Source organism: Vanellus vanellus (genome assembly GCF_965231255.1).
Source record: "Vanellus vanellus genome assembly, chromosome: 5".
NCBI classification, from domain to species: Eukaryota; Metazoa; Chordata; class Aves; order Charadriiformes; family Charadriidae; genus Vanellus; species Vanellus vanellus.
In genome coordinates, this window is record NC_138910.1 from 11,799,860 (window position 1) to 11,818,089 (window position 18,230).

The window sequence follows — 18,230 nt, forward strand, 5'->3', positions numbered from 1 at the left end:
ACTGTGCATGCAAGAAGCTCAATATTATGAATAAATATTAGCAGCTCAAGTTTCTTTTGTTTAGTTAGGGGACTTTTCAGCAGACACTGAAGATACAGTCTCTCTCTAGGAATAATATTATCTCTTTCTGGAGCATGCTGTGAGTCACAGTGATCGAGAAGAGGGAGAAAGGGGCCCGGCTGCTTTGGGCTCCAGTTCAGTGGCACAGAGCAGAGATGACGTGTGGCTCTGCCTGTTTTGATTTTGTCTGAACTCTCAGCGAACTTAGGAGAAGAGCTTTAAAATTACAAGCTTATATTAATACATCATCAATATTTTAAAAATAAGTATCTGAAAATTATTATGAATTTATTTTTCAGCTGTGTTCCTAATAGAAATTTTAAGCTTAAGGATTATATTATTTTTTAGCTACTCCTCAGATAATGAAATCTGGTTTTGCTACATTTTACAGAAGGTCTTTTTCTATGTGCCAGTGGTCAAAATGACTTTTGTAGAATCAGGGTTCCCTGGTTCCAGCGGTCGTTGTATGGCTTCTTAAGAAACGGAGTTTTCTGATGACATATAGTAAGAATTGCAGTAGTAGTTATATATTGTTTCTAGCAGTGTCTGCTGGGTTGAAATAGGAGGAGATGCTTTGTCAATTACAAATCTGATCAGAAAGTGAGAAAAACGTGTCTGGAAATAACTCATGTGCTGCAGGCTCTGGGATGGACATTTCAGAGATGGGCATCTCTGGGTCCTGACTCTCTTCTGCTCAGTGGCTCCAGGCAAAACTTTTCTCCTTCGTGTTTTCCTTCCTTCCCTTCATCTTGTATGTTGGGGGGAGGATTTTTATTAGGAAATACTGACTGTCTCCACCTACCCTTGGGAGGCAGAGAAGGGCTCATGCAGTGAGCAGGGAGCTGAGCTGAAACCTGGGATGCTTTTGCCCAACTCCTGCTCCACCACTGACGGTGGGGACCCAGGATGAGTTACTCCTTTTTTCTTGTCTATGTCCCTTGCCAAGCAGTGTTGTGAAGATAAATACCTGAAAGGCTCTGAGGCACTTGGCTGTGATGATTGCAGAGGGCTAGGAGATCTAACATCTTGTACATGTGGTTACTCCCTACTTACGGGTTACTTGTTTGCTGTGCAAAATATAAAATAACCCTACCTGCACACAGTGGGGACTCAGTTCCATCTTCAGCTCTCTGCTGTCAGTCGGGAACATCTTATTGACCAGCTTGAGAGTGTCTGAGGGACAGGATTGATGCAGGATTTAGGCTGCAGTGCGGTGCCATGAGGACAGCACCGACTGCATGGTGCCACGGTCCAGCAAGATACCAGATTTTCAGCATCGCTTTGTTCCCCATCTGGGTAAGCCAGGTGGTTGGGATTTTTAAAGGCTTTTTCAAAAGCCAACTTTTGGCCCTCATTTGATATTTAGGGCTGTTTTCTGATAAATATAGCATACAATATGCCAGCCTCTTTGAAAATCTCTGCCCTCTTAATGACTAAACAGGAACCGAGGTCTTCTGAGCATCTGACCCTCATTGTGGGTTGCGAAAATGTGGCGCAGTAAGTCCAATTATAATATTTGCAAAGAGGGAAACGGCTATTGTGCTGCCCTGTCCGGTCTACCCCGTGGGAAGGCGGGTACAGCTGGAAGAGCCGCCAGGGCACGGGGGATCAGCTGCCCTGACCCCCGGGGATTGTTTTGCCCTTGCCTTGCAGTGTCTGTCCCCTGGAGCATGCTCAAAAAAGCATCCCCTGGACCAAGGGAGGGTTGGGTCTCTGAGCCACAGGAGTTTTGATGCATTGGCCATGGTACCATTCGGCGTGCAGTTCAATCCTGTCTGGGTTGTTGCTGGTCTTCCATCTTCCCAGTATGTTCAAGGCTGTTTTAGAGACAGGGCAACAAACCCGATGTGCCAACTTTTCCAGGGCATGCTATTTTTAATAGTACAGAGTGTTTCCAGAGCTAAGCAAGGAGCAGCAAAGCAGGTCTCCAAAGAGACCCCCGAGTCTCTTTCAGGAAGGCAAAAGCAAAGGAATCCCGAGTAGAAAAGCACAACTCGATAGCTTTACTTGGCCCCTGACACTTTTCTCTGTTCCCTGCTCACGTTTGAAAGCTTGCCGAGTGAGTGTGACAGCGCAAGCTCTCCCGAGAGCATGTTCGAAAGAGCAGGAAAGATGCCAGAGGAGAAAGCAAAGTGGCAGGAAAAGCCTGGGCGAGGAGAGGAAAACACGTAAGCCCTGACCATTTAAATAAGACAGACACGTGTGTTCAGGATCTTGCTTTTCCTCTTTACTGCCCCTATAGCCTCCTGGCCTGAGAGCTGTGTGCCGGTGGGGTCCCAGCGCTGCTCCTGCCCAAGGCATGGCTCCGGCTTTGAGTCCACTCAAGGTGTACGTGCCCTACACACATTATTTGGCTGGGGCTGAGGGGCTGAGATTAGGCTGAGGTCCAGCATCTGCCTGCAGGCTGCTCCAGGCCTTCCCAACACGCACGCAGCAGGCTGGGGCTGGGGCTGACACTAGCGTACACGGGGCTGCTGCGCTTATTAGAGACGGCAACTCCAATGAGCTGTTGAGTTGATGCCTCCCTCCACTTTACTGCAGATCTCATTATTGCCTGATCTTGTGGCTCACTTTGGCAGAACATTTACTCCGTAATGTTTTCAGTCTGCTTTTGTTAGCGAGTGAAAGGAGCAACCCATCCCATCCCATCCCATCCCATCCCATCCCATCCCATCCCATCCCATCCCATCCCATCCTATCCCATCCCGTCCCATCCCATCCCATTTTGCAAATTCCTTGGTGTTATGAATGAGCCAGGCAGGGATCCTTTGGGATTTAGTACTCTTTCCCTGGGTGTTATATGACTGAGGCTCTTAACTCTTGTCCAGGTACCTCTGGTCTCTTCCTTGACTTCAAAGAAACCATCTTAGAGAGAGAAAAAATAAATTCAGTGCAAAAAGCGTGATGATGAGATGCAGCAGGGAGGCTATGTAAAGAGCCTCACCCTCCCCATCCCCAGCTCTGGGGGAATAAAACGTGAAAGAGGTGATGGAGGAGCAGTGAGGCTATAAAGGGCAGAGAAAGGGATGCATGACCAGCTGTAATGGACATCAGCTTCCCCATCATCATTGGTGCCTGTTGCTACAGCAAGTCTGTGCCTAGAGCTGCAATATTCATGACGTGAGTGCATTACTCATATGCGTCCATACACCCCGCAGGGAAAATGATATGCTTAGTGACATGAGATGCTTTGTAAATGGGATATAGGCAAACTGCGTTTCGATATGACCACAAGCAAGGCCAGGCAGCCAAAAGCAGAGTGCCAAGCACACTGCGGGTCACATCTCCTGTAAAGCAGGGACTCGGGCAGAGCTGTGAAGGAGGCTCGGCAGATAAAGAAGAGGTCCCCAGCTCTGGCTTGTAAGGTTCCTGCATGCATTAAGGGGGTACAGGAAGGCAGAAGAGGGGAAGTTTTCATAGAATCATAGAATGGTTTAGGTTGGAAGGGACCTTAAAGATCATCTAGTTCCAACCCCCCTGCCATGGGCAGGGACACCTACCACTAGACCAGGTTGCTCAAAGCCCCATCCAGCCTGGCCTTGAACACCTCCAGGGATGGGGCCTCCACAGCTTCCCTGGGCAATTTGTTCCAGTGACTCACCACCCTCATAATGAAAAATTTCCTCGTAGTACCTCATCTAAATCTACTATCTTCCAGTTTGAAGCCATTACCCTTCGTCTTGTCACTACATGCCCTTGTAAAAAGTCCCTCCCCAGCTTTCTTGTAGGCCCCCTTCAGACACTGGAAAGCTGCTATAAGGTCTCCCCGCAGCCTTCTCTTCTCCAGGCTGAACAACACCGACTCTCTCAGCCTGTCTTCATAGGAGAGGTGCTCCAAGCCTCTGATCATCTTCATTGCCCTCCTCTGGACCTGAGTTTTGTTATCCCTGGGCTTGCGACATCTATTTCTGGGAACTAGAAATCAAAAGGGTCAAAGAGAGCATTCAGAGCAGAGCTGCAATAACCAGGGAGACTCAAAGATCTCAGTGCACTTGGCTTTGTTAAAGGCAAAGGAGTGATTTGATGGTGAAGAGGAGAAATGTGATCATGTAACCTTTCCCAGTCTAGCAAGAAAACATCCAAAGGCCGGAATTTGACACCAGGATAATTCAGACCAGAAAGAAGGTGAATGTTTTTAATGGCTGGGGAAATTAACTTTATGAGCATCTGACCCAGGGTTGTGGTTGACTGCCCGTCACTGAAAATATTAAAATCAATCTTGGATGATTCTCTAAAATGTAGCTCCAGTTCAACAATTTGATTTGAAACTGAAATTAAATTTAGGCAAGTTCTGTGACCTGTATTATGAGGGGAGGTCACAGTCACATTGCTCCCTGCTGGCATCAGTATCACTTGATGGTGCTGGAAGAGCCATAAACTTCTGAATCCAGCCAGAAAACTACTGCTCTCTTTTGGTTTACTCTGATATTGCCAGCTCATCCTAATGGACAAAGTTACACGTTTGTCCTTCTTTTCTGCCTTCTTCCCCTCCTGTGCTAAGTGCATCTGAAAATACAGTTACTGGGTGTGCCAGAAGGGAAAAGTCATCTGGTGTGCTGGGAGCAGCAGAGGAGGAGGACAGGAGACGAGGGCTTTGCTGCACCTTGGCTGGGACCTCTGCTGGAAGCCCTCTCCTCTCGCCGCAGATTTCCGCATGCTTGCTGGAGTTAGAAAGCACCCGAGCTTTCAGCTGCAGGTTATCCCTATGGTTAGAGAGCAAGGCGGAGGGAAGAGGGCTTGAAAGCTGTTGCCTCACCATTTTTAAGCATACGATGTTTGAGGGGAAAAAATCCATGGGCATGTTTTATTTCTCTTGACAACCTAGCTTTATTCCCTGTGGAGTGTGTTGCAGGGATTCCCCAGGCCTCTGCGTGATGTCTTGCAGACTCCCAAGGGCTGCTGCATGTGCTGGCCCTGGTTTGTCCCTCTGCCCAAAGTGACTCCATCCGTGTCACTCCTCCCCAGGTCTCTCTCTGAGCTGTCTCCGCAAAAGGCAGCAGGTCTTCAGGAGCTCTGGTGGGACTGCTGCTGAGAAAAGTGGTGATCTTATCAGTAATCTGAAGCTTAGAATTGTACGTCCAAAGTAGCATCACCTTTGCTGTTCATCCGAAGGGTAGTATAATTTTCTCGGATAATTCAGGTGACGACATAGTTGTCCATAAGCACAGAAATTATTTTATTTTGAAGCGATGGTTTCAGTATTTCACCAGCATTTTGTACATAGCAGTTTTCTGGGTTATTTAGACCTAGTAAATTTAATTTCTATTCTATAGCAAAATATGATATTTCAAAATTTGATTTAGCTCCAAATTTGAAAGAGAAGAAAAAAAGGTGACACGAGGCAAAACATAACATACCACTTTGGGTTACCCCGACTGTGTTTCCATAACGTTCTGTTGTAGTACTAACATTTAAAAGTAATGAATAACATGCACCAATGCTGAAGTAGCGCTGTTCAAATGAGGTTTCAAAACAAAAACTGGAGGCACTTGCAGATTTTTTTACACAGCTGTTTTGTGGGAAGCAGCACAAATGTGCAGTGAGTTTCCATTTGGGCAAGAAGAGGTTCTGCTGGGAATTACATTACCAGCTGCCCAGCCTGTGCCAGGCCCTGGGCTAGCTCTGCTGGGAAGCCCTGAAATGGTCCCGTCAAAGCCAGCGGGAGGTGAATTTAAGTGCACGGTGTTCTGCCTAAACCAGAGGAGATATTGCATCACATCAGAGCGCATCGCGTTCCCGCTGTGCCAGCAGCGCAGACCGGCTGGTCGGTCCCCAAAGTGGTTTGGGGTGAGGCTGCCGTGGGAAACGGCGATGGGAAATGCCTCCCCTGCACCACTACGTGGTGCTCATGGCCCTTCTCTCCTCTCTGTTTTTAGCCTGTGAAGATGGATTTAAGCTGGAAAACGAGACCTGTGTGAGGTATGGTGACTGTTCTGCCCCCCTCCTACCCCACCATCCTCCTTAATGTTGCTTTGGTGACCCGTTGGCATAACTAAGCCACTGAAGCTGCCTGTTGTTTTCTGTTACCAGCTGCCCATTTGGCTTAGGTGGATTCAACTGTGGAAACCGTAAGTACCGAGTTTTGCTTCTTTTAATTTCCGCAGTGTCAGAAATGGGAAATTTGAAACAAGTAATTGCAGATGACTATGTCTAAAATGCAATAGGTTCATGCCACTCTTGTTTTTTTGTTACTTCATTTTCTATTAAAAATTATTTTGTTGACCTTCTTTGACAAACTTGACTTAATGTTATCTCCTAAGGAAAGGAGATCTCCTTTCTCTGGATACTCTGTCATGATAGCACATATAGTGGGCACTCTAGAAGCAGATATTCAGAGGTGAATCCGTGATCATCATTTGAATGATTCTGATCTATCAGTGAAGGGAATCCGTCCCCTAGGGAAACAAGAACTTGTTCTTCCTTCAGCAGGAGATCCCCGACTCCTTCCATTTCACTTGAAAATTTAAGGCACTATTGCTTACAGAGGGAGGGAAGATGGGAAATAAACAGTTAATCCCTTTGCATGAGGACTGTGGATATGCTTACATTGTATTTGCAACTACATCACTGTTTCTAAGTGAGTCTCTGTCTTTCCTGTCTGTAGCGTATCAGCTCATCACTGTAGTGATCGCGGCTGCAGGAGGGGGACTTCTGCTTATCATGGGCATAGCACTGATTGTCACCTGCTGCCGGTAGGTACCACTGCCAGCCCCGGTTCATCTGTGGCATCCTCTCAGTGGGTTACACCACACTTAGTGCTTCACATGTGAACCCTGAAGGACCAACATAGGTGAAAACTTAGGACAGCTAAGCAAGTCGATTAATCAGAGATACTGAAGTATTACATTGTGCTTTCATTTGGGGCATATCTTTTTTATTTTTTTTCAAGCAATCAGGCTAAAAAAGTCAACTCAGTGTCTCTTAAGGATGTACCTGGCAATCATGTCCTCTAAGGATGGGGAGGCAAAGGAGTCCTTGCCACTTACAGCTGTGAGGCAATCAGGGAGCAGTCTCCAAAAAGCAAACTAAGTTAGAAAGCTGAAGTTCAGGCAACAAGAAGGGTTGCTGGCCATTGCTTAAGTGGTGTTTGAGTGTATTTAAGGCTGTTTTCATTTCTTTTTATGGACAAGTCCTGCACATGCGCTCACTTTGTGTGTCTCCCTCTCTGATGCACACACGCATGTACACACATAGTTCCCATACCAGCAGGTAGCTTCAGACTAGAGGCAAGATGTGCTGCCGAGGATGGTCTGCTTCATGATTTATATGTCATGAAAAGAGCTGCCTTGCAGTAACATCCTTTCCTCTCCATTCCAGCTCCCAAATCTAGGATTTCAAAGCTCTCTGATTAAAGTTGGCAGCTGGGTTTATCAGTAACGTAGACATGGCAGTGGTTTGGTTGGCACAGTGGTGTGCGCTTGTTCCAACGTGTTTTGAGCTAGGGGGATGCCAGCAAGCCCCAGCCAAGAGGTGTGATGGTCAGTACACCTCCAGGCCCCAGAGTGCAGATCTCTGGAAGGATGGGCTGATCTTCTCATGAGTCTTCGCCTTTGGCAGGTTATGTGACTTCCTGGAAGGTACTCTGCTTTGAACCGGAAGTGTTGCCAAAGTTCACTCATCCAACATGGTACTCATGTAGGGGCATTTGGTGTCATACAGACTGGCAGCTTGCAGACCTTTCTTCTTAGGAATTAACATAGTGCCTAGAAGTTAAGCACTTGGAGACTTGAATAGCATGAGGGCTCCCATACGTTTTTATTTCTTCCTGGATTTCCGTGACTTTTCATTGACTCAGGTGAACACACATATTTTTGAGGCATAAATAACATAACAGGCATAAAATGGAACAGGAGAGGTTCAAACTGAATGTAGGAAAAAACTCTTTCACCAAGAGGACAGTAAGGCAGTGGAACAGGTTGCTCAGAGAAGTTATGCAATCTCCATCCTCGGAGATTTCAAATCCCACCAGATAATGCCTTGAGTAGTATGATCTGACCTCATATCTGATTTTGCGTCAGAGCAGAAGATTGGACTATAGCCCTTCTGAGGTGATCTTTGTTCCCAGTCAAGGTTCATAACATGAAGTAAATCTCCTGAGATTTACATCAGAAATGCATACAAGACAGCAGGATAAGTTGTATGTTTTCACTTTCCTTCATTCTTTTATAAACAGGAAGAATAAAAATGATATAAGTAAACTCATTTTCAAGAGTGGAGATTTCCAGATGTCACCGTACGCTGAATATCCGAAGAACCCCCGGGCACAGGAGTGGGGCAGAGAAACCATCGAGATGCAAGAGAATGGAAGCACCAAGAACCTATTGCAGATGACAGATGTGTATTATTCGGTATCTATCTAACCCTTTGTTCCTAATACAGCAAAGACACATTCCTTTGGTTTTAGAAGGACAGATCCCTTTCCCGCAAAACAAAAGATCAAATAAATGGTTTCCATAGACAGCAAGGCATTGGTAATCCTGTGGACTCCAGCTATTACACATGGTGAATATCACAAAGAGATGGCATTAGGAAGAGTGCTAGGGAGATGTCTAGGAACATTTTGGCAGATGCCTAAAAAAGCCCAATCCTAGAGTAGAGAAGGAGAGTTAAAGGTTTTGGACAGGCTGCTAGGAATTCCTGTGGGTAGTTTTCTCCCTTCTGCACTCACTGATGATGCTGGAAGGTTGAGACCTCTGCCTAGGGATCTTCACCTGAAGATGGGAAGATGCTGGTCACTGAGGATCCCTTTTTTAATTCAACTCCTCCTGCTCTCCAGGGTACAAGCCCCTTCCTGCAGCAGGAAGGGTGCATAAGGAGCATCCCTGCAGCTCTGGGGGAACAAGTGATAGGGAAGAAGTGGTGGAGAAGTAACGGGTTGTGCAGGGCAGAGAAAGACACAAACACAACACCTGCTGTCATGGTTGGTACCATCTGATAATGTCTGTATCCAGAGCTGTGATGCTGTTGTATCATCTGTCGCTAATCTACAGCAACATAGTGGATGTATTTAAGGTGTGTGGAGGTTACTCATGTGAGTGAAGGTTGCAGGATTTCACCCAAATCACACATTCTGGACTCTCACTTTCCAGAGCAGAGAGCAGTACCTTTTTTCTGGCTTGTATTTTAAGTTTTCCCATAAGCAAGTTTATTAGGTTGCACAGCATGAAGGGAAATAATCCTCCTTCCTGCTTCCAGTAAGTATGAGAGATTCGGAAATGAAAATGCATTTCCTAAACATTTTTCAAGACTTTTATTATGCTGGTGACTAGAAAGGGGAGCTTTTTAGCAAGCAGTAGGTAATGAGGGCTTTGCATGGATCTGCTCTGTAACAAATCAAACCAGATGGCTTGATGTTATTTACTGGGTGAAAGGATTGTACAGTCTTGGTCTTAGAAGTTCCTCAACCAAGTGTCCCCAGGAGATCTCTTTAAGTAAGAGAAGGGAAGAGAAAGTGAGGTCAGATCACTTTGTATTTGACATATAATTCAAGTGCCTGTGTTGGGAGAGTAGGCACCTATGGTTAATGTGGAGAGAAGAGCTCCCAGGTAATACTCGAAGCAGGAGACTAACTTTGATTTTCTAGAAGTGTTTCCTTTACGGATGGCTCTGGGACAATATCCTTTTCATGAGAGTTTCGGTGCCTGAGCTCATCAGCACAATTCTCTTGGATTAAAAATTAACTGTGCACTTAGACCGCACTTGGTGGAGTCAGGTAAACTTCAAGTCTGCTAATTGGCAAGATGTTGAAACTAGATTGCATCAGAATAATCCCTTCAGGCAATGCATAACTCCCACAATAAAAATCATTCTAGGTTATAAAGATCATTAGTGATCACGTTGTTCCTTCTAGCTACTGAAATAACTTCTGGGAAAGGTGGTAAGGCTGTGCCTGAAGGAGGATTTGAGTGTGCGAATAAGACCCTTTTTATTTAATTTTTTTTGCTAATGCAGCCAACTGGACTGAGAAATCCTGAACTGGAAAGAAACGGACTTTATCCTCCCTACACTGGTTTGCCTGGATCTCGACATTCATGCATCTACCCCGGACAATACAATCCATCCTTCATTAGTGACGAAACCAGAAGAAGAGACTATTTTTAGCAGGGAGTGGAGAGGGAGTGGAAGATTGACACAGTTTTGTGGCCTTTGATCCCCGGGTACAATCTGTCTCCTGGGCCGTTCAGCCCACATCAATCTTACTCTTCCCATTTAACAGGAAGGACTTTGAACTCCATGCCGAGCATTGCTACCCTGAGGAATGGTTACACTTGCTGAGCAGCAGAGAGAAGGAGGAGGAAGAGGGAATGGCTCAAGGTGCACATCACTAAAAGACCCAGGTGGAAGTTAATGCGTATACTCTGAATTTGTTCTGTGCTGCTTCTTCACTCTTTACGCTAGATGGCAAGCATGCATCAGTACAGGCAGATGAACTATGCCCACCACTCTGCATTGAATACCACGAGGGAGTGTTTTGTTTACAGATCTTGTTCACCGTTGACTGTGCTTGTCTTCTTAGCCAACCTTCATGCAAAGATTCACTGCGCAACTCCTTTTGGTAGGGCAAGTTTGTCTACTCCCTTTTCCATTGCTGCATTGCTTTCTGCTTCGTACACGACAGAGAAGCTAGCTGATCCTCTGGCCCTCACATTCTTACTGGTAGAAGTTCTCCAGATGGCTGGGTCCCTGCTGAAGCCTGGTGCCTGGAAACGTTGGCTGAATTCATGGGTTGATTGTCTCCAAGGAGTATGGGAAAGTTAGTCATACCACTGCAATTCTAACTGAAAAAAAAAGAAGACACAGTTGATCCTGTGCACCACTTTGAAAACTTCTTCTGTATAGGGAATAGTCTGAGCGTGTTGTTGTTTTGTCAGCCAGCGTTGTTCAGAAGTGATGCCACTACACATCATCATAGTGCTTCCGTATAGGATCTTATGGGGGTCTGTTTCCCTGCAGGGATTTAAATGTCTGTAGAAACAGCAATATAATGTTAAATAGTTGCTCACAGGGACGAAAAACATGAGCTGTGAATTCAGCATGCTCCTTACAAGGAATCTGGGAAGGCACAGTAAAGCTGTAGCCCTGATTGGGCAGGTGGAATGTGAATTCTGGGCACTGCAGATGAGATGATCTTCAGGCCTCCACAGGCCACCTTGACTTCAGTAGGAGCTGTGGAGGCTTTCAGTACGTTGGAACATAAGGCTCACTACAGTTAGTTGCATTTAAGGCAGAGAAAAACATGATGCTTTCAATTCTAGCGGAACAAAGATGAAGTGTTTTGCTTTCTTCCATCCTAGTTTCGAGTGATTCAGCCCAGGCAGGTTTCCTCACCTAGGTGTGTTAATTCATGTTAATCACCTTGGCAAAAACTGAAGAATGTAAGTTATTATGTTTCTCACCAAAGATCAGATTGAAAACTCTGACCTGGTCAGGTATTCTGACCTGAGATGGGTTCTGAAAGATATCTTGTTAATGAAATATATTTACCTCTTATCTTTACTGCAGTGTTAACCTGAGTCATCCAAACCCTGTCCAGATAGAGGATCCAGATGCAGATCCTTCCCCTGAACGTGGCTGTGCTTTTAATTCAAGGTGGCTGCTTGTATGAGGATAACAAATAGCACAATTCCTTAGCCATTAACCCACCGTCTCTGTAGTGTGTACCTAAGCTAGTTTCACTGAAGGGCACGTACCTGCTGATATTCCCTTCTCGCCCACAGTGCTCGAAAAGACACAGTGCCTACAAGTAAGTTCATAAGGTGGCTCAACTCACTGAAGCACGAAGGACCATGGGATTTGTCCCCCAAAGTGCCTAACCCCAAGTGAGTACGGCAATTCAGATGCTGATGTGTTGTGTAGTTGCTCACTGGAGGCAAACCTCGGGTGACGAGGAGCCATCTGTCAGGGAGCAGGTAGCAGTACTTGTGTCCTATAGGTGCTGTGAGTCCCCAGATCCTTTCCCATCGCTTTGAAGGTTGTTGTATTCCCTATCAAAAGTGAGCAACAGCTGTTCGGAGGAAGGGCAGCTAGCATTAGGCTGTCATCAGCTGCGTGGGCTAAAAGGGTTCTGGTCCCTGTTCACATTTCCTTCTGTTTTCTCAAAGCTGCAAGGCAGGAAAGGCACCACAAATGTGCTTGAGAACACATAGTTTGGTGCACCAGCTGTAGAACACAACCACAGTGTCTTTTTATGCCTCTTATCTACTAAGTAGAAACAGCAGTGTGGGCTTGCAGAAAACCAGAACTTTATGGATGCCTAGGGCAGTGTGCTTTGCACTTACGTGGTCTTATGGTGATGATGCGTGCAACTTCATGGCTGTCTGATCCATAACCAACCTTGCAGGTGGTAGCAGCAAATACATTTAATTGCTGGGTTAGTTCAAAGACTGGGAAGTGTTCCTGTGTGTGCCAAGTACAAAGGACAAAGTAGGAAATATCCACTCACAATTGCAGATCAATCCTTCTATACAAAGAGTAACATGGATTATATGAACAAAATTTGAGTGGAAATGAGTTAAGACTGTTCCTATTTGAAATCACGCTAAAGTTTGCAAATAATTAATTTTAATTTCTTAATGATCTCCAAAATCTTCTTAATGCTGTATCTGGAGTGAAAGGGGTTCAGTAAACCCCGCAGGATTTTCTGAGGACTGCGAAACTCGGCCTTTTCCAACAGAGAGAACTTTATTGCACTGAAATTTTCCCTCTGCCAGAGCAGGTAAACACTGGGAAAATTCCTCTGAGAACGTATCCACCGCAGCCTGATCTTCCTTTTAGCTTTGGTAAGAAAGGAGTCACGGAGCCACTGCATAGTCCACAGGAGGAGGAAAAGGGTCTCTCCTGACCCGCAGCACCTTCTCTGGGTGTCCTAGGAGGCCCCGCTCAGTGGGCAGGAGAGGATTTAGGCAGGTGTCAGCACTGGGTGAGCGCTGGTGTTTTCCCGCACGGTGCTCCAGGAAGTCTTTGCAGAGCTGGGAGATGCAGCCCGGGATGATTCAGTCCCCAGGTCTCCACCAGCCCAGCCACTCCCTGGGCTGTGATACTGCCATCTCCACCCAAGCCCCACCGGTTCCCAGCTCCACTAGGGCAGAAGGGGTGGGTGCAGTGCACAGTTATTTTACCACAACTGTTTACTACCACATCCCAACAGCAACGGGCTCTCCTGGCCGCAGCAGGGATGTGACCTGTCTCTGTGCAGCTTGCCTCTGTTAAAGCTGCCACCGGGATCCTCTCTGGCTGCTTCCATCTCTGCCGCAAACTAAGCACCCTCTGGCAGTGGACTGGGGTTTGTCGCTCCCGTCAGATGTAAGAAGGGTCTTCACACGCCCTCGAGCCCAATTCCAAATGTGGATGCTTCTCTGTTCAGTATCTAACTCCCTGTAGGACATCTAAGTAAATGCAGCTTATTTCTCAGACTATTTAGATTACTTGTAGCTACTGCAAATTGCGAATTTTGAGCACACTGGATGTTTTTGCCAAGGGGAATTGCTCTCCGCTGTCCAAGAGGATAAGATAGAAGTGGCATGTTTCTTGTAAGGAGGGTGCAAGTGGTTCAGCCAGATGTAGGGAAAGGAAGAAAAACTACGCCAACACGGCGTGGAAATCTGCTCTTGCTACTGGCTGCTGTGGAAAGCTAGGGGAGAGTCAGCAGGGGCCCATGGGCAGTTGTGTGGGTGTATTTTTTATTAACTTTGGAAAAAATACTAATTGTGTTGCTTGACAGGAAAAGATGTGGGAGACATGCGTTTGTTGCTGTGGTGCTGTGGCAATTGTGCTGAAAAAAACCCACAGAAATACTCCCGGCAGTCAGCCTAGGAGAGGCAGCCCCAGTGAACAGAGCAACAAAACGCAGATTTGAGGATCATTCAAAAGGGAGACTCGAACGTGCAGCCTCCCTCTCTCCCTGCCGTGCACCACTGCTCGCCCTGGCCAGCCCTCCCAGCTGCACTGGCAAAATCTGGGATCTTTGGCATGCTGTTGAAATGTCACAGCACTGAATCGGGCTATATGAGAAAAAAACAGGACAGGGACATTTTGATGCCCTTTGCCCTTCACATCTAAAGTGTTAGGTAGTACAGCAGCAATGAATGTCATTGCTGTTGTGGCATGTCTTGTAAGTCGCACTGTCACGGTCATGTCCTGAGTCACCCCTTGTGACCAGCCTTCTGAAAGGTATTTTCCTCCACACTGAGCGGTAGTAAAAGGCTTTAAAAATAACAAGCAATTGCAGTTAGGAAGAGGTGTTTGTCATATTGTGAAATTGCTTATGCCAATACTTGTAAACGTTGTTTGCCGGGACCTGAGTGAGCAGCAGAGCGGGTTTGGACATTGCTGCAGACGCGCCAAGTGCTTCCCCAGGGCTTGTCACTAATGCTGGTCAATGGCCATATCCGTTCCAAATCCAGCTGGCCTTCTCATTCCCTCATAGTGATGTTTAATCTTTAGTTTTCTTCCTTAAATTAACAAGAACGGATGCTTTTTACTCAAATGCTCTTCCTATGCTGACTAATGTTTTTTCCTCTTTACACACAAAGGACCTAATCCAGCATGCATTATAGTGGTCAGGGTAACTCTCCCATGGACCATAATGAAGTTTTTTTTAGGCATGAAGTATTCCACCACCAGGGCCACCTGTGTGTAGTACATGCTTTGATGTGGCTGTGTATTCTGCCTATCTCTGTGATACTGTTTCTGCCTTTCTATGTTGTATTTATTTTTTTAAAGTATACTTATTACTGCCGCAGAACCTGTATTATGTGAGATTGAGCAAAACAGGTTCAAGATCTGAAACACCTTCCCGAGAAGAGAATGAATGTGAATTTAGTGTATTTGTTTTACTGATCAGCCAACTCGTTTCCTATCATGTAAGATCTCCTTGGGACATAGAAGTGCTTCCTGCAGTCACAGATAAGAACTTTTCAGTTCACTCTTACTTGTCCTTTCAGAAATGAAGGAAGATCTCCCAGTTTCAAAGGGGGCATGTGCTGTGTGCTTTTAAGTTTTCAGGAGCTTTGCAATGTGTATTTAATTCTTTGTTCCCTTGGAGTGCTGAAATTAAAAAGCAGAACAGAAATCCATGAAGGGGCAAGAAATACCAAAAAAAAAAAAAAAAAGAAAGGAATATGCTTACACATTTTGGAGAAGTAAATGTCTAAAGCAAATGTGGCTTCTGTACTGTAAGGTCATATGTGGGATGACACCTCTTCTGTGTCTAGTTTGTGTTGCATGTGCGTAATATCCTTGTTGAGGGAAAACCTAGAGAGGATGCCTGATGATCCTCAAAAGTAGTATGTAAATGCTAAGTTCTCTGGTCGTTATTCTGGTAAAATGTTAGAAGGGATGGGAGTCTTGCTTGGGTGAATGACTACAGCAGGCGTCCCCCAGATCTGCAAAATCCTAAATGGAAGAGTACTGTGGAACACAGTAAAAACTGATCACTTCTTTTGAACAATGCCGTAGAATTCACCTGACGTAAAAGGTCTCCAATTAAATCTGCTAGGATAGGCTTACTTTAAAGAAAAAAACCCTAAGCAATTTTTAATAGTTTCCTTTTTTAAAGGAAATTCTGTTAAACTCAGTCATTTGGTTTAAGTCCTGTTAAATTCTACGACTTTCTCCTAACAGAAAGTCAAACTTGGCATGTAACATCATAATGGTTTATTTGAGCAGCTTTCAGAATTGCAGTAATAAAGCTCACCTTTTGTAAGCTGTTTCAAAAGGTAAATTTTCAGCATTTGTTTTGCTTCTTTATCAACCTGAATGTAAACCTGCTTTATGTTCTTGACATTGCTCTCTTCCCTTTATCTCTGAATGTTTGCTTCCAAGTCGCTGGGGTTCTGAGGACATTTTCCAAACCAGTATTATTTAAAGTTGTATCATATTTTCAACCTCCACTAATTATACAGTACTGTAGTAGCAAAATATAATTTTTAAGGATTGGATTATTTTTATACTTGCATCCAATATTATTAAATCTGGCGTTCTAGTCAGTATTATAAAAGGATACAATAAAACTATGAATATTACTATGTCTCAGCTTTTTTATTGTCTTTAGCTTTCCCTGTAGAGAGATACATATGCTATTTTAGATTGTTTCAATTATAATTAGAAATCTAATCTATAAAATAAGAAATGTTATAGTTCTTTTGTTCTTCTGGTAGTGCTTGGTGACTGAATAACTAAAGTGAAAAGCAAAGAGGAAATGGGTACGTTCTGTTAGTTGTGCTAAATGAACTTCTGCTCAGCTAAAATACAAGTTCTGTTCTGATATGTTTATTTCAGTAACATTAAGCAACTCAGTTTAATTTTATTTTTTTCCTCCATTTAATTTCTCATCCTGCTGGAATTGGAAGAGAAATGGTGAAGTTGTGTGTTTGCGTGTGTGACTGTACATTGGAGGGAAGGAAAACCTCAGGAGAGGCTGATGTGGCAGGGCTGTTTGCAAGGGCAAGGGCCTGGACCTGACCACAGTGGAATCAGTCCTGCCTCACTAAATGTCACTGGCGACTGTGAAGAATATACAGCTGAATGTCTCTCAGAGGAAGGAGAAAGGTACCTTGAATCCAGATGAACACAATATCCAGCCCAGGCTGCTGGGAAGAGGTGTGATGTGGACGAGCATCTGGAGTAACGGCAGGTATGTTCACCTGGGACAATCTTTTCCTATATTGCTCCAGAGGAGTACAACACTACTGCAATAGCAATCGTGTGGAACTAAGGTGGAATTCATCTGTTCTACCGGCAGTTAGGTGTCCTGTTTGAACCCACCATCTGGTGCCTCCAGTAGCCATGAAAAGAGACAAGTGTCCACAGAGGGTAACTCACCCAGTGGTAAGATATCCCTCACCTTTGACAGTAGGGTCACAAGACCCAACACTAGACAGCTGCCCTAGATGAAGTGAGTGCCACTTGCAGAGGAATGTGAGTCTAGAACATACTTCCTGTTACATCTGGAAACTTCAGTCTACTTTCTACGGTGATATAGTACAGAATTGTTATATGCCTGTTCCTTGGCTAGCAAGACCCTGGGGGGGAAATAAAGAAAAGAGTAACTCAATTAAGTCCTGAGGTTCTGTTAATTTGCAAGAGACAGTCTGTTATAGTGCCTCAGTTTTGTTACCAATACTATTGCAAGTTGTTGTATTTTCTGTGTGACATTGGTACCTTTTAAGGAAATTGGCAGTGCAAAAGGACTGGTCACAACATTGCTATGAGACTAGGTAAAAGACCTTTGCAGTTATGGACAAGCACATGATTTAACAGTCCTCCCCACTTCAGGTTTGCATACCAGCGCGTCTGAGACCATCAAATGCATCCACAGTGTGTGCCTGCCTGTGTGGAACTGCCTGAAATGACGTCAAAGCGCACGTGCTTCCCCTGATTATGGGTGGTTCTGTATGTATATAGCACTTTGATATAGACTTTCTGGGGGTTTTTTTGAACTTTCAACTGATTACAACATGTATTTCTACTTGTATATGTAATATACAATGGATGAACCGAATTTACAGGAGATAGCAAAATGTATAGGAATCTAGTAAAGAAGAGGATTGAAAAAATACACAGCAAGAAAGTATCCAGCTGACGCATATGAAGAGCTATAAAAGACACTTGTTCCTACTTTAACATATGCCTTCTCGCAGCATGACTGCCCCTTGATTACATGCAACTTACAGTTAAATTAGGCTGCACCTCCTAATAGATAAACAAGGCCTTCTACCTTTCATACTTATTTTTCCTGCCATAAACAAAGATCAAGACAAAAGAACAACTACTGCGTTTGTTTCTAAATGCAGCACACTTTTTATTCCATAATAATAATATGTCAGTGTTTTTGATTGTTGTATCTGAGCTTTGACGCACAACAGTTTTACTTCTGGAAAGTTATTTAGTAGTTTCTGCAAAGACTTTTCTCTGTAATTCCTTAAATGACATCACAACTGCTGTGGCTGTCTGAGTCTGTCTGGACTAACAGTCAACTATCTATTGTTTAAATGTGTGCTTAATAAATTCATTGGAGCTGCTGATGTTTCACTGACATCAGTTCTCCTGTTTTGGTAATTCTCTGTATCTGTTCTCCTAAACTGACAAATCTCTATTATGATTCCCCACGAATTGGCAAGCAATGGGGCATATACAGCCTGTCACCCTCCTTTCTCCGGGGAGAGCCTGTT

At 44.7% G+C, this 18,230-nt stretch overlaps 1 protein-coding gene across 1 annotated transcript in view; it reads left to right on the forward strand.

The window, feature by feature from the left end:
* Positions 1–16,082, forward strand: part of HEG1 (heart development protein with EGF like domains 1) — a 57,164-nt gene extending 41,082 nt beyond the window's left edge. Inside the window, exons 17-21 of the mRNA XM_082483227.1 lie at positions 5,937–5,979; positions 6,091–6,128; positions 6,665–6,752; positions 8,234–8,408; positions 10,012–16,082. Of these exons, the coding sequence (XP_082339353.1) occupies positions 5,937–5,979; positions 6,091–6,128; positions 6,665–6,752; positions 8,234–8,408; positions 10,012–10,161 (494 nt within the window). The 3' untranslated portion in view covers positions 10,162–16,082. The remainder of the gene's footprint in view (positions 1–5,936; positions 5,980–6,090; positions 6,129–6,664; positions 6,753–8,233; positions 8,409–10,011) is intronic.
* Positions 16,083–18,230: the final 2,148 nt, after the last annotated feature.